The sequence below is a fragment of the Zingiber officinale genome, chromosome 4B, assembly GCF_018446385.1.
Source record: "Zingiber officinale cultivar Zhangliang chromosome 4B, Zo_v1.1, whole genome shotgun sequence".
Lineage (NCBI taxonomy): Eukaryota > Viridiplantae > Streptophyta > Magnoliopsida > Zingiberales > Zingiberaceae > Zingiber > Zingiber officinale.
Genome location: NC_055993.1, coordinates 104,707,380 through 104,724,517, shown reverse-complemented (window position 1 = coordinate 104,724,517; position 17,138 = coordinate 104,707,380). Strand labels below are relative to the sequence as shown.

Sequence of the window (17,138 nt, the reverse complement as noted above, 5' to 3'; positions counted from 1 at the left end):
CGAGAGTAGCGGCTGTTGCAGTGAAAGATGTTTATTTATCTTTTAATAGGAATAAAATTTTGATTTTGAGAAATTTTCTTTACGTACCATATTTTAGAAAGAACTTGATTTCAGTTTCTAAATTATTTATGGATGGATATTCTATTTTTTTTTATGACAAAGTGGTTGTCAAGAAAAATAGGATGGTTATCTGTTCTGGTGCGTTGGTTAACAATTTGTATACTCTTAATCCAATAACTCCCACGATGTAACAAATGGAAATTAATAACACATCTTCTAATTCTAATAAGAGAAAGCAACTTTCGGAAATAAACCAAACATATCTTTGAATCTAAGTTTGGGTCATATTAACTTGAGTATGATTCAAATGTTAATAGCCGATGGACCTTTGGGCTCATTGGTGGTGGAAAATTTTCCAACCTGCGAGTCTTACTTGGAAGGAGAGGAAGAAGATTAGAAGGTGTCCCATCCTAGATTCTCCTTTTGTAGTCGACAATTTTGTAAGGTCTCACGAGCATTAATTAAGGAAATTTATTTATTAAATAAATAAAAATCTCGCAAGACTTAATTAAAAAATTTATTTAGGAATTTTAGGAATTTTGTAGGATTTAAAATGAACTGTTATGACATATTTTAAGGGGATAAAATTATTAAATTTGATGGAAGCAAATGGTACCGAATAAAGCAAGGGATTAATTGACCTTAATAATTCCCTAGGCTAGATAACTTATGTATAAAAGAGGAAACTCGACGTCACGAGCAGGCGAAGTTCACCGGCGATTGGGCGTGGGCTTTCGGCGCGAGCACAAGAAAGGCAAGTACAAGTTGAATTGAATATGTGAGATCTATAAGGTAGAGGATAGGAGCCTAGGGAGTTTGATGGTACACTGCAAAGTTGCTTTGCTTTGGAACGAATTGCGATTTGGGGATTTCTGAGATCCTATGGGTTGTCTCGCGATTTCATGTTTTGCTAGGTTAGGAACATTTTGTTTGTCTCGTTGCTGTGTAAGGGATTTGTTGTTCATTGTTTGAACGATTGCATAGGACGCGATTCTAGTTCTCTTCGCGAATTGCTCTGATGCGATCCCAGTTCTCTTCGCGATTTGCTCTGTATCGTGTTTTTCTTCGGGATTTTTGCAACAGCTTAAGGTTTCTGCGAGGTCTTGGATTTGAATTGGGTTTCTTCTCGGTGGAGTTTTGATTCGCCTCAAGGTTCCTTTGCGAGCTCTCTGGACGTTATCTGCTTGCATAAATGCCTAGCCGAGATGTTAGATGAGGGTATAAGTGGTGTTTGGGATTCTGTGGAGCTCCGGATTTGGTTTTAGACCCTGAGTGGTTTTGAGTTGTTTTCGATGGGTTTGATCGGTTGGCTTGTTGCTAGTCTCAATTCCCTTCGCTGCTGTTTAGAGATTTACAACTGACTTGTTATGGATTTGTTCTTCAAACTGGGTTCGGGATTTTGGTTAGAATTGGGATTTTGTTGAGATGTAGTGTGAGGTTGCTTTGTTCTACAGCTTGCGGAGAATTTTGGTATGGATAGGGTAGCTCTAAATGTCGTTCGACGGTGTTTATGTTTTCTTCTGGCTTCCAATTCCGATAACAGGATGTTGTTAGAGTTTTATGCCTTGCTTGATGATGTATCTGGTTGTTTTGCTGCTTTTGGACTTCCAGTCAGAAGGTCACGGGAATTGGTCTTAGAACAGTGATGTTCTCCTCTCTGCGACGATTGTGGTTTTCCATGGATTAGGGATTGTAGGGGGTTTTCGATGGTGTTTCCTTTTTGTGTTCTATAGAATTCCTTGACGATTAGGATTTGTAAATAGAAGTCAATGACATTCCTTCCTTGTGTTTTCGGGTTCCTTGTCAGATTTGGTTTTGAGATTGATTCCGAGACCATTTAGTGCTTTTGGATTCTGAATTTGATGGGAGATTTAACAAATGTGTTGGTGGGTTTTGTGTTCCGAGATATTGTGGCGAAACTTATTGAAATGTGGTTTTCCCCTAGATGCGCGGTTCTGTTTTCCTCGGATTTTGATCAGATCGGGAATTGCTTCTGATGATGTGATGCTCCTTCAAGCGTTTGGTAATGGTTATGGTTGGATTTCGTGAGTAAAAAGGGAATACAAAGTGGAGTTTCTTCTATCTATTTCTATATGAGTTTCTTCTAACTATTCCTATATGCTGTAGGTGTTGAATTCGAATTTAGTTTCATTATTATGAATGTATGCTGCTAGTGATTTCCATATGCTAGTCATCTGTTTTTGTGTTGTATGTTCTGCTGTTAAATGATGAGGCCCTTTAATTCTTTAAAATGAGCATAATGAGGAAATGAATAAAGCTAAGATTCCTTAAGCCTAGGTTCTGTAGTAGAAAGGTTCATGTTTAATTGCAAGTATGATGGATAGATTATGTTCATTGTATTCGACTTTATGAAAGGAATGAGCTATAGAAAATAGTATAATATAGATTGGTTATGTTTTCTTATGTAACTAATTGGATGAGTATGAGCATATGTGGTGACAGTACGGGTTGGGTGACCCGGGATGAGCTCCGGGGAGGGCTCTTCCAAACATGACTGATACTGTAATTTATGACTGATACCGTAAATTATTGTTAGCTTCGGTTATATGATTGCATGTTCTCTAGGAGGTACCTCTAGGTTAATGAGACTGTTGACTGGCTCTAATTGTGGTTACCGGATATGTGACATATTCACCTAATTAGTTATATAGGATAACTTGTGTATTGTATGTCTTTCTTTGATATACTATAATCGGGTTATGTTTTCCGTTGACTTCTAGTTACTATTTCTGCTACCTTATGGATGTCCTATTATTCATAGTGGATTGTGCTTGCTGGGCCGTAGACTCATGATGTCTACCTTATAGGTGAGGATGACTCTCAGGAAATGATAGAAGGCCCTCGGACGGAGTAGATGAGGAGGCGGGATGGACGCACGACATTGTCCGACATTTTAGGAGTGCAGAGCTTACTTGTCTTATTATGAGAGGTTCTTATGCTTGAGGGTTCATTGACCTTTCTAATAAACTCTTGTTTGAGAAGCTATCATGACATGGAATAAGCTAGATTATTTCGACAAAACTGTATTACAGATACTTACATTGCAGATGTCGAGAGGGTTTGTTTAAATAATTTTTTTTTTTTTTTAGAGATAATCTAGGGATGTTTCAATTGGTATCAGAGCAGTCACTCCTAAAAGACAGAGTGCGCACACCATCTCGTCAAGAACTCGACTACTTCTATCCACATGTTTGTAACATTTCCTTCATTATAGTTCAGAATTTGAATCGCGAATTATAATGTGCTTAAATAAACAATTTAGTTTACGTCTAGAGGTCCTTTGTTATTAGATGCAAATGTGTTCAGGTAATTTCCATGGGTGTTCAGGAAACCATCCATTTGCAGTTATGCATGTTAGTAATGTTTTACATATTCTAGAGAATGAAAGAGAATGACTATGAATTAGATTGCTAAAATTTTCTTGTAACATGACTGATAATTAGAAGAGGTAGCTTCAAATCTTAAGTTTGCACTATCTTGTACATTTTCTGCGTATAAGGTTCTGGAGATTATAATTTAGGAGGAAAGCACTAGGTTTGGTTCATCTCTTGTCTCCCTCTTCCCATCGTCTCCTACTTTTCCATATCTTCTTCCACTTGGGAGAAAAAAAAAATCTTGATATTATCAAGTATATTGCTGTTTTGAAGAAGGTTCAGTTGGTGATGGGAGGACTATCACTAGATATTTCAACTTTGTTGGGGCGATTTAGTAAGGTGGAAGAGTAAGATGCATATAACAGTAGAAGTGAAGTAAAGGATCATGTTATGGATCATACTGTCAGTGAGTTTATGTGGTTACATTCTCTTACACATGGACTACTCTTCTCCTCAATTGATCTTACACAATTATACTGCCAGTAATATGAAAGAATAATCATACTGAGTTGGATTATGATTTCATTTGACTATGTTTGACATGCATCACAAGTGGAAAAGTTCCTACCTTAAATGTAACGGCAATACTTGATCCTCTCCTGGTCCCTTTTGCCATTTGCACGTCAGATCACGGTCGAAATCTGACCAAAATTGGCTACTATCTCCCTTAGGTTCACTTTCCCACCTAGGTTATGTTGGAGCAATCTAGGTGCCATAAGTTTTGATATTTGGGCAAAGTTTATGTTAGGACTAATGTTGTATTTGATATGCATTGTGAGTGTGCAGGATACAGATATAACAAGAAAAGTCTAAGTGTGATTTTGGCAAAGGAGAAAAGTCCAAGTGAAGTCTTGGCGGTGTAAGTTCAAGTATATAGTCTTGACGACGTAAGTCCAAGTGTGACTTGACATTGGTTGAAGTCCTAGAGGTGAGGAGCCTCTTAGCAAAGAAAGACCTGGCAACTAGGACGAGACCGAAGGAAGCTCCAAAGGGCAAGACGTGAAGGATGGAGAGACATCCGAGGGACGCAAAACTGATAGAGGAGGCTAGAAGGCAAGGCCAAGGTTGTGCGGACAAGGGCGAGTGCATGAGAGATTGTACCCAGTGTAAAATTCTAGGTTTAGGGTCTTACTAGCTGTTGGGGGTACTGTAGCAGTCGACTGGTACATTGTAGCAGTCTATTGGTATCGAGCCGTTGGTCTGTAACAGTCAAATTCCATTTAGGATCGGTCGATTGGTGTCTTTACCAATTGACTGGTGGCGAGAAACACAGCTAAATGTTTCCTCCCAAGCTCTATTTAATAGAGCTTACGGTGCTTGGCCATGGTTGACGATAATAGAGGTTGTTAACCCCTATTAGAGTCTTCAAAACTCTCCTTGTGATCCAAGTGCTATATATATATATATGCTACAAACCTTACCTACGATTTTGTTCGGACTAGACTCGGGGCGCTTGGAATTAATCCAGACACCTGTATGTGAACTTGTCCAGGTGTCTGGAATGAATCCAGGTGCCTGGATTATTCTCTTAATTTTTTTTTTTGTTTTTTTTTTATTTTGGGGTATATTATATGAATTTAAGATTCAAAATTTTAAGATTTAGGAGTTGAGTCATAATATGTCTGAGCCAATAAGATTTTTTCACTAGGGTTAAGGTTTCTCTCTTGTATTATAGTATTCAAAATTAAAAAATTTTGATACTCACGGGGTATATTGTATGTATTTATGGTTTAAGATTTTAGGATTTAGGGGTTAGGTTATAATGAATTTAAGCTCATAAGATTTTCTTTCTAGGGTTTAGATTTCTTTCTTGGTTATATTTTTCAAGATAAAAAATTTTAGATGATAACATAGTTTAATATATATATTTTTAGGATGTTTTGAGAAATTTTTAATTTTTGAAAATTAAAAAAAAAATAGAGTTGGGACGCAAAGATTAAATCCGGGCGCTAATAGAGGCTCCCTTAGCATAATAAAAATAAAAATAATAAAAAATCGAAGTGCAAAACCATCTGCAGAATAACATATTATATATATATATATTAACTATAAAAATATAAGATATATATTTTAACAATTTACTTTTATAATAAAAACTGAGGTTTAGGTTTTAGGTTTTCCCGACCCGACTCCGACCCTTTTCACCCTTCTCCTGTCGCTCCCCGTTGCTCGTGGCCGCAGTGCTCGTCGCCGCACCTCATTGCCTCACTCGCCGTCAAGGTAAGATCTCACCACTCCCTCTCTTTGCTTCTTTATCTTCTCCGCCGATCCGGTGTCAGAACGGCGTCTCGGTATCGATATAGTGCCGGAACGATAAAAACCGTCGATATCAAGCTGGCACGGATTGACACTGAAAACCCTGGACTAACCATTACGATATAACTGCATGCTCACTTAGAACTAGGATTACTTTAACTTATACATCTCACAAAACTTAACCAAAACCCTGAATGTGATTCTTGATCCATAATGCTTATCATGATGCATTACTTTGGGTCAAGAAATCATATGGGATACAGATCATAATAGGTGCCTAATCATAGGAAGATTTGTGCGTAATCAATATGCACTAAGTCCGAAGATCATGATTAGATATCCCTAAAAATTTTCAAAATTTTAGGGTCTCAAAACAAGGTTTTAACAAGCCTCAGTCGACTGATAGAGTTGACTGAGCAACATTCTGATTACATGGAATGCCTGGGAGTCGATTTGAGGAATCGACTGACAAATTTCATTAGGTATAGAATGTCACAGTCAACTTCCTAAGTTGACTGTTCACGTTCTTTACCAAACAGCATATGCGAGAGTCAATTCATGGAATATCTTAAGAAGTAGTGAAGCCTCTTGTCTCAATGCTGCCCTAAGTCCAGATTCTAATGTTTTGATATTTACTTTAGATTTTTCTAATGATCTATTTAGACAAATAATAATTGAATGCCACTTCTTAATAGATGCTACCTCCTCCTCATTGCATGATGGTCCTTCATCATATGACTTCTCTGAGCTGCTACCATTTGAGCTCCCAACTATGTACTTAATTGCCATTAATGCTAGGTACCTTCCCATCTTTTCAATCTGCTCACCATTTGAATATTTTGATGACGATAACTCATCTCATGTGGCCTTTAATGCTTTCTTTCCTCTTTTCTTGAGTTTTGGGCTTTTGAGTTCAGGACAGTTTGCTTTTAGTGCCCTTTCCTGTACATTGAAAACACACTACATTAGACTTTCATTTTAAACTAAATTTCTTCTTACCTTCCCTTTTGATTTCTTCTTAGAGGTTCTTAGGTTGTCTTCTATTGAACCTCCTGCCTTTTCTCTTGATCTTCCTCATGAGATCCTCAATCCTTGAGGATGAAGTGTCACTATTGCTTTTGGACTCTCCTTTAGATTCTGGTGCAATTTGTTTCTTTTCCCCCTTCTTTTTTGGCTCTCGTATCTACTTTGGACTTCAAATCTTCAAGAAGAGCTATACCATTCTCTTTAAACTTGTTGTCAACTTGTTCATGTAGTTCAAATTCACAAAAGAATTCATCTAATTTTACAGTAGAGAGATCCTCAGACACCTTATATGCATCTACGATGAATGATCAAAGAGTGCTCCTAGGAAATGTCTTAAGTGCATACCTAATTAGGTCTTGATTTTCAACACCCTCTCTAATAGAGTGGAGATCATTTAGAAGTTTCTTAAACCCGCTATGCAATTAACTAATAGACTCACCTTCCTTTACTGTACAATTTTGTAATTGATTAATTAGTAAATCCCTTTTTATGAGCATACTTCGCTGAGAAAGTTACAGAGCACAAGGAAGATTGCTAGAAAAATCTTGTTTTTTTGTGTGCCTATGAGAATGCAACAAGCATTTCTATAATTTTCACCATCAGTTGACTCATTATGTTCCATCACCTTGATCTTATTATATCATGCAACTTTTAGTATGTCAAAATCTTTGGAATCATCCATATTACCTTTTGATTTTGTCCAGTTGACTATATACTCCTTACAATCAATTGTGCTGCGGAAGAGTCAACTTTCAAAATCGATTCAATCATTTTATTTGATTTGGAATTAAAGCAGTTGACTCTCCAATATTCTATTCATTTCCAAAATTCATCCTCTGTGCATGCATAACAGTCGACCACATGCAAAACCATAACCTCAACCTCAACGATCATTCATGGTATCAATTAGTTGACTCCAATAGTCCACATAGTCAACTAATATCATATCGCGAATTTGAGCTTGTTCGAATTTGAGGTTTGCAACAGTTATCTTGATATTAATCGACTTAACCTATCTACGAGTTGAGTCTGCCTAACTCTGAACCTACCTCCATCCCAGTGTTACAGGTTCTCAAAGCTCTTAGGTTTAGAGGTATACCTAATGCCAGAAGGTCTACATGCCAACTGGTCTTCCGTGCCCGGAGTTTCACCGCTCTGGGTCTTCCTCTGCCTAGTATCCAACCTTCTTTGCTTGCCTGCCTTTGCAAGACCCTTCTTGGACGTCATCTACTTAGCATCTAACCTCTCTTGCATGTTAGATCTTTCACCATGTTCGCTTGCCTTGCATCCGATCTTTCTTGCTTGCTAGGTCATCCTTGCCAAGTCCTTTCTTGGACTTCATCTGCCTAGCATCTAACTTTCCTTGTCTACTAGGGCTTTCACTAACATGTCAAGTAATCTGCCACCCGCACACCTGACACATCACATCATATCATAACAATCATTTAATTTAAACATGGTCCAAATATCAAAATCATATAATACACATACTTAGGTAGATTGCTTCAACAATCTCCCTAAATCATGCAACATGGCATCAACTATGATGGTTGACTTAGACCTTGATCCTTTGACTTGTTGTTCCTTGTTCCTTTTTCACCTCTGTTTTAGTGTTCTCTCTCCTCATTATCCTTCGTAACATATTGGCTATTCTGAGCTTAGGCTCTCTCTGTCATCCCTTGACTTGGACTCAAGTTTGACCGTGTGCTTTGACTTTGACTTTGTGACTTAAGTTTGATTGCAATCAAAGCTATACCTTTCTAGATTTAAGGTTAGAAGTTCAAATTCATAGTATAATTCATCTAACTAAATTAAAGATAAATTCCAAAACACCTTATACGCATCCACCATGGATGCTCATAATGTTGTTCGTGGAAAGATTATAAGGTACCTTATAAGGTCTCGGTTTTCAAGCCGCTAACTGATTGCATGGAGCTTGTTCAAAATTTCCTACTTCCTTCATTTGACAATTCTAGAGTTGACTTAGAAGGAGATCCCTCTGAGTTACTCTTGAGTCACAAATTTCCTCATGAAGCTCAATCAGTTTGTCTCACAACTCCTTGGTGCTACTGAACGGACCAACCTTGCTAAGTTGTTCTTGAGCCAAGCCACCACATTGGAGGGTCCAAGTGGCTTTAGCATTAGCTCGTGTTTTCTTCCTTTTGTCACTAGTTCATTTGTCGAACTCCAGTGATTGTACAAGTTTATCTTTAGGTACTTTGTAATCATTTTTGAAATGAACTATATTTCAATGTTACGGTAATACTCCATCTTCCCCTTTTAATAAGAAAAATGATTGTCATCAAAGAAAGAGGGATGAATAGTGCTCTAATCTTCAAAGATGGTCATATCAATAAAAGAAATTTCTCAAGACGTTGAAAGGACTCTTTCAATGGCAGCAAAAAGATGGAATCCGCCATCCCAATGGAAGGACTCTTTCAAGAATCTTGGGTAGTGGTATATATATAATATTTTTTTTAACATAGGGTAATTACATACAATAAGAAAATATCATTAAAGTTAAAGATAGAAATTTAATTTAAAGTGGTTAATCGAATACCAACTAGAATTAGATGCCTGACTTCTAATGTGTGGCTCGATGATTAGATTTTTAGATTAGGGTATGTTAGTTTAGCTTCAATTGCTCAAACATGTGGACCATGAAAAATCCCAGGCTGTGGCAAGTTACAAGCGGACTTCTTTTGGCAGACACAATCCGTAGATAGAATCTTTTGTAAAGATCCACAAGTCCAAATTTTCTTATCTAAACTTTAACTAAATCTTCTCTAAGTTTGGTTTAAATTAGGGTAAGGCAACTCTAGTAAAGTTGCACCAGGAAAAATCCTAGCTCGTGGCGAGTCGCAAGCATGCTTCATTGGATAGTCAAAATCCTTAGACATAACCTTTCCTAAGGCACCGCTTGGTTTGCATGATAGGATTATTGATGGATTATAAATTTGAGTGATAATAATGTTTTAGATGTGCATATTTAGTAAAGTATGATAAATTTTTTTTGTTTGGCATGAATTTTATGGTAAGGATAAAAGTGAGTTATTTATTATATGACCAAAATGCCCCCAACCTTCTTAATTTTGGATGCAAATAAAAAGCTGCATTCCTCTTTCATACTAAAAGGGTTATTTTAAGGCAAAGGCTAAAAGTGTCATTTTAATATGCTACACATTGTGATTCACAATACCTGGGCCAAAGAGTGATCCATTATCTAACTTATACAGTGATATATTCACTCAAAGTCAGTTATCATTGACTTAGTTAAAAACAAGTCAAACATGGATTAAAAACATAATCCTACCCTAATCAACCCTACCAAACGGGTCCTAAAAATGCACAAGCCCAAATTCCCCTATCTAAATATACCACAACCTACTTTGATAATAATTATAGGATCATTTAAGGCATTAGAGGAGGTGAATAGTATATTTTCAAAAAGTTAATTAATTTTTGAAATAATTATGCTAATTCGAGTACACAACGGAAAATAAAAGCGTTGGATTTTATTAAACTAATTATAAAGAAAAGTGCAAATAATAATAACAAGAATAAGATAAGTGACACATGTATTTAATGTGGTTTAGTAGCCCTTAGGTTTCTACTTTACGGCCTAGTGATTTGTTAGGTGAATCACTAGGTTTCAGAGGTGGATCAATATTTCTCGATAAAAACTTTAGCATAATAATAAATAATAATTGAGCTTAGAGAGCCATATGGAAATGCAAACAAGGCCGGATATAGAGACAACTAAATAAATAAATAAATAAAAGTATAGAAGTTAATAAAAAGGGTGAGTGCCCAACATTTATCTTCTACGTCAAGGCAAATCCCATCAAACATCTCACTTATTCGCCGGTTGACTGAAGGAGAATTTTAATTGATTGTCTATTCCCATTAATTTGAAACTCCTATTGATTTCTCAATAAGGTCAACACCTAGTTATAAGCAAGGAATGAATCTCGAGCCGTGCCGACAGAAACAAACAATTTTTACTGATACTGACCGGTACAACATGCACAACAATTTCACGTACGTCACGTGCGTGCAACATAAGAAAGAAGGAATCAATTGGGGATGAAGACTTATCTGGAAGTATTGGCGAAAGATTAGCTCGGCGAGGCTACCAGCAAAAGATCAATAGCTGCGGCAAGGCTAGAAAAAATTGTGTGCGTGGAAGGGGAGGCAGCGATAGCGGCAGAATCACGAGAGGAAGATTCGAGGAGGAAAATAGGGTTATATTAAAAGTTTTAATTAAAATCATTATATTATATATATAATTTATAATTTCTAGTTAATTATTATATAGATATTATAATTATATATTATATTAATTAATAATTAATTTAATAAACTATTAATTAATTAATATAATTTTTTATTTTTATTAAAAAATTAAAGTTAGATAATTTATATAATATATAATTATATAATTATATAATTATATAATTTAAAATAATTTTAAAATCAAACTTTAAATTATTTTATAAATTAAAAATAGATTAAAATTTTATAAAAATATTTAAAATAAATTTCAAAATTTATAAATAATTTCAAAATTTTATAAATAATTCTAAAAATTTTAATTGTTAAAAAATATATAAATTTTTTAAATAAATTTGATTTTAGAATGCATTATAATCTTTATATATATATATATATATATATATTTATATATATACTATAATTATAAAATGTATATTATATAAATTAGGATCTTTGTGTTAATTTATATATAGATAATAAGTATTTTTTTAGAATCAATTTGAAATTTGGAACCGTGAATATTAACATACTTAGCTATCTACTTCTTATGAAACACATTTTTGTTGATATAAATGTCTAATCTTTACGCCTAAGAAATATTTTACATTACCCGTTCTTTATTTCGAAGGTTTTGAGAAAGATATGCTATCAAGTTATATAAAATTAATATACAACTTATTTAAAATTATATATATAAAGTATTGAAACCGTATCGGTACAATACGATACCAAAACTGTATCGTTCTGGTTTAGGACTGAAATCTTGGCACCAGTTGAGATTTTAAACCTTGGTTATAAGAGAACTACCCTTGTCCCACATATACAATTTGTTCCCTTACAACACTTAACTTTATCTAGATAATCTTATTTTGGATTTTCTTACACTTGCCCAATATTAATTTTCTTAATCTATCAGAACTTCTTATCTTACTAAATGTCTAGTTTTGTTGACTCATTTGGACTTTCTCTTACTCTGGTCCGGTTGACCTATCAAAACTTTCTTTGCCAAATATTTAGTCTATTGACCCATCTAGACTTAACCTATCAAATGTTTGGTTCATCAATCTATTTGGACTTTCTCTACAAAACGTCTAGTCTTACTAATCTTTCTGACCTTTCTCTGTTAGATATTTGGTCCTACTGACTCATCTGGGTTTTCTCTATCTTGTCAAGTTTTCATGCACTTGTGCACTTGATATACATATTAGATCGCATAATAACTAACTTTAAATCTTTTGTCATACATCAAAACATTGGGCTAATTGCTCAATGCCTACTTGCACTGACCAGCTGAGCAGGAGGTCAAGTTGGGAAGTGTAGTCAAGAAGGCCAAGTCGATAGGTTTGCTGAGCACACGGAGGCTTATGATTAAACACAATTTCTTTAAAATAGGTTTGTCCCTCTTCGACTGTGTCTAGAGGTTTAAATGGATGTTTGTTTTCCAAGATATAATGACTCAACTACGTTAGCAATCAAGCATTGGTTGTTTGTGGCTAATGCTACTACTCATGGAAGAACCTCCTCTATTTATAAGCTCAAAATTCTGACACTTAATGACCATGATTTGACTATTAATGTGTTTGTTTCAAGTTTGAGGTAACAAGAAAATAATCTGAGTGACAACTAACTAATTAGTTGGTAAATATAATGCAAATATTGCACATGTACATGCAGTAGAAGTACAATATAAAGATATAGTACCTTGCAATTTGCATGGGTTTTAATTAATTTTTCACATTTTATTAATCCATGCGAGCTGCTGCATAATTTTTTATCTATATATACGTTCACATTACATGCCTTTCCATCCATCGCCATCATTGTCCAAATTTTACAATTTAGTTTGTTAATGCCAGCATCATTAATTTGAATTATGCATACTTTAATTATTAGTTAGCAATTAATACTAATTAACATTCCATTCAAACTGCCAATTATGGAAATCATAAGTATAACATAAAAAATGCCTCATTAAGCGCAGTTCAAGAGAATCATCATTTGGGTACTTGGGGCAAAAGATCCATTTTAAACCAACAATGTTCATGGGGTGGTTTGGTAAACTAAAGTCTGAGCGTGGTTACAAAGAAGTGTTAAATTTGATGGTCACCATTGTACATGAATTTAGATCCTTGACTACTTTTATAAAGTAGGTTGGTTCAATGATAATGTAGACATCATTGGAGCTCTTGTAGAAGATATAGAATGGCACACTGAGAACAATCCTCATAAATGTCACTAAGGGAAAGAGAATGTTGGAGAGAGTATTGGTGCAATGATGCCCCAAGTGGGTGAGTTTTACCTAGTGGTTTTGATGTGTTTGACAAAGGTTCAAGCTAGGTTAATATTGTTTTTGCTGAAGAGTTTTGTCAAGTGTTTAGATGCATAAATTTTCACTAAAATCGCTTGTGGAGTAGTTGGAAAAGTTCACATTGATTAAGGTTAACTAAATACTTGGCACAGAGAGAAATCTAGTAAGTCTAACATGAGATATAGATGAAAATGTCTAAGTAAGTCGATGTTGGGCAAATACTTGGCAAATAAAGAATTCTAACAAGAGTTGGCAAAAAAGAAATCCTAGTAGATAAAGATTAAATGAATTAGTCAAGGATGAAGTCCAAAGGTAAGACTCTTGGTAGATGGAAGAAGACTTGAAGGTAAGCACTGAGAAATACATAGATTCTTCTATAATTTTTGAAAAATCATGAAAACTCATACAAAACATTATCTGTGTCAAGCCTTATTGGTGAAAAATAATTTTCTTTGAAAATAACTTTTATTTTTAAAGATTAATACAAAGTTGAAAATATTCTCCCTAACTTTATATCAACATAACCAATATTGGTGACTTCTACCACATGGTAGGCAACACCAAAGTTTTTGGAAAATTATTTTTGAAAACAATTTCAAATCATGAACCTTGGGATACATGCACATCACTTGAGCATGAGCTTTTCCCATGATTGGCCAACATCTTGTTTATGTGAATTGATGATACTTAGTTCATTTGGATGTGCTATATCAAACATCTTGAACTTAGTTCATCATCCTAACATTTCACTTGTTTTTATGTCTAAATGCGATTAACCCTCTAACACTAGATGCCAATTGATGTCATTAGCCCTTAATTATATGAAACTTGTAACTAAAAATGAAAAATGCATACAAGTCAACTAATAAAAAAAATACATATATAAAATGCTCCATGACATATAACAAAAGCCTAAAACGTATAACTAGCATGAAATCAACAAATAAGAGACATCAATACATGACATGCAAAACATCATAGAGTCAAAATATAGAGACATGTGTTGTATGAATAATCAATCCTAATTATACACCAATTCTACTAATGCCAAAAATATCAAATTTGATACATGTGTTGATTAACTCCCTCAAAGTACTAAATCTTGGCATGTTGCATTAAACTCTAACATAGAGTCATTTCTTCATACATTTTAGATATAAGCCAAAAATCTTCTAGCTTATAATCCATCAAATAGCATAAACCTATCCCAATGTATCAATTTTCTTAAATTGAATTTTTTAAACAAATTGGCACACTCTAAACCTCCTAGAGTAGGGTTGAATCATCTTTTTCAAGGTAATCCTATACCTCAAAAGCACCTCAAAATGATAATATTACAGTGGTTAACTACTATCCTAATGGTAGTTGGCACATCTGACACTCATTTAACATTACACTCTTAGGAATACAAAACCTATAAGAGGTTCTTGTGTTCACAAGATATTCATGGATAACCTCCCTTGATACCTTCCTAATAACCCTCTTAGCCTTAGCATTTGTGTCCTTTTCGAGGTTAACCCTGGGTATGGTCTCCCTCATTTCCTTGACACTACTTTTAGATCTACTCTTGTACTCTTGGTTCTAGGTTATATAGTCAAATGAAATTTAAAGCCTGTTTCTGAGAACTGCTTTAGATTTCATCCCCGATTTATTGCTGTGATTGTGGAGTTTGATTTACTTTTGCTAGAGTTGATAAGCTTTTTAAGAAACATGATGGAATTAAGGCAGTTTAAGTTTCAAATTGTATTTTTTTTTTTTTTGTAATTATTGGATCTTGATTCGGTTAAGAATTCTTTTAGGATTTCTCCTAATTCTATTTTGGTTTTTTTTTTATCTCTGATTTACTGATTTGATTGGGGAATTCAAGTTACCTTTGCTAGGGTTGGTATGCTTCCCTGAGAAAACATGATGAAATTAGGGCAATTTAAATATCATTTTTTTGATTATATTAAATAATTGCTTGCAGTGTCAGCTTTCGTATATTTCTATGGAGTTGGGAAAAAGGAAGGAGAGAACGGAAAGAAAGTCATTTAAAAGGAAAAGAAGGGATACCTGGCAATTCAGCTAATTGTTTCTTTAACTTGTAATCTTCTAGTTAAGGAATACCTGGCAATTCTAGAAGTTGAAAGTTATGAAAGCATTCTTTTAGTTTTTATTGTTTCATTTAAAACACTTGGAATTGGAATACCTAAAATATAAAAGTAGTTATAATTAAAATATGCTCATGAAAGCATCAAAGTAACCAAATGAAAAGTTAAAATCATCTTCAAATAACATATAATCTTTAGATAATGGAAATAATTTGTTAAGGCATAGTCTAAAAGTACACAAACACATATATCACAAAAGATAGAAGCAGCAGAAAAACTATATATATATATAGATATAAATCAACTTATCACTCCAATTAACTTTTTCAGTAAAAATTATACTAGAAGTACTAAATCAACTTTAAACTTTTTTAGTAATGCTTAGATTCTTATTAGGTAATTAGCATAAAATTAAACCATCAAACTTGCTACCAACAAGAATAGATAGATAACATAGTATCCTTAGTCCATGAAGATATATTGGATCATACAAAGAATTATATAATCAGGAGCATTATAATAGTTAGCTTTTTTTTTATATTCAACCAAATTCCAAGCATGACAAACATAATTAATTATACCTACAATTCAGTCTCTTTTCATTTTAGAATTGCTTATCATAATCGTTAATTTGTTTTATATTAACATTCTTTTGTAGGAACTATGGCTGAAAAAAGAAGAAAATTTGAGATAACAAGTTTCCAGTCATGTTTGTCAGATGCTGTTACAAAAATTACAAGCTGGCATGAGATTTCAGTGGCTGCAACAGTGCAATATAACGAAGAGAAAGAACAATGTTTACACAACCTTCATAAACAGGGAAAAAAACTGAAGAAATATAAAGAATTAAAGAGAGAGAATGAAAGAAAGCTGGAGGAAGTGGAGAAAGAATACAAGTCAATTTTGGAGGAAGTTCAGAAAGGAAATCAGATTCTGTTGAATCTGATTCAAAGTTCAAATGCTACTCTCAGACAGAGCACATCTTATAAGGGTAAGGGTAATGAAAATTCAATGAATACTATTTTTGATGTAGAAGTGGAAGATGAAGACCATGCTGCTTCAGAAAAAAGTGTAGAAATAAGTGGCCCAGTCAGAAAGAAGTTGAAGAGGAATGAGGATGAAGTAGAAGTTGAATAACATTTTTTGATTTCTTTATCCAAATCTATGTTTTGAGCATTATATGATCTGATACTATATCTTGTTTTTTAGTTGGTCTATTTTGATGACTACTCTTTTTAAGTGGAATTTCAATACAGTTAAAACCTATAATGCCGTTTCTAGGCATATCGATGTCTTTTTCAGGCATGTCAACATTTGAGGTTCCATTTTATCGGTCATCTTTCAATTAGTCTTTGTAAGCTTGACGATTTTTCCTTTTTGTTTATGAATATTGGATATTTACACTCACAAGGTCGATTATGGATCTTAACTTATTAGGCGTCTTGACTCAATTAAGTATACAGTTTGCAAGAGTAAGCAACTAACAGTCAGATATACCTTCATATTCTGTATAAGATAAAAAATAATTGTCCACAAACACGAAGAAAATTTTAAAATTAATGATAAAAAATAAATTAATAAGAAAAACTTTGAAATAAAAGCACATGTAGAAATACATAGGGATGTAAACAAGTCGAACAATATTAGGTTTGAGCTCGAATCAAATTTTTATTATAAGGCTCGAGCTTGGCTCATTTTGAAATTATTAAGCTCGCGAACAATTCGAGC

General features: G+C 34.1%; 1 protein-coding gene across 9 annotated transcripts; it reads left to right on the top strand.

The window, feature by feature from the left end:
* The first annotated feature begins 677 nt into the window (after nucleotides 1-677).
* LOC121975865 lies at nucleotides 678-16,755 on the top strand. Of its 9 annotated transcripts, none has more exons than XR_006110462.1 (4): nucleotides 2,887-3,010; nucleotides 3,171-3,270; nucleotides 15,287-15,403; nucleotides 16,069-16,755. XR_006110462.1 is itself a non-coding variant. In XM_042527769.1 (4 exons), the coding sequence occupies exons 2-4, from the start codon at nucleotides 3,184-3,186 to the stop codon at nucleotides 16,545-16,547; spliced, it is 663 nt and encodes a 220-aa protein (XP_042383703.1). In that variant the 5' UTR covers nucleotides 2,887-3,010; nucleotides 3,171-3,183; the 3' UTR covers nucleotides 16,548-16,755. The 9 variants fall into 9 exon arrangements, 5 of the variants coding, with proteins under 5 accessions (XP_042383706.1, XP_042383705.1, XP_042383704.1 ...); XM_042527769.1 differs by having other exon boundaries at nucleotides 15,287-15,383; XM_042527772.1 differs by lacking the exons at nucleotides 2,887-3,010; nucleotides 3,171-3,270 and adding an exon at nucleotides 678-814 and having other exon boundaries at nucleotides 15,287-15,383.
* The last annotated feature ends 383 nt before the right edge of the window (nucleotides 16,756-17,138 follow it).

Bases quoted from the DNA above. Each gene is read 5' to 3' on its own strand.
- LOC121975865 (XM_042527769.1), top strand. From the start codon at position 3,184: ATGTTTCAATTGGTATCAGAGCAGTCACTCCTAAAAGACAGAGTGCGC. The intron at 3,271-15,286 runs GTTTGTAACATT...AATTGCTTGCAG, and splicing joins TCGACTACTTCTATCCACAT to TGTCAGCTTTCGTATATTTC. The intron at 15,384-16,068 runs GCTAATTGTTTC...ATTCTTTTGTAG, and splicing joins AAGGGATACCTGGCAATTCA to GAACTATGGCTGAAAAAAGA.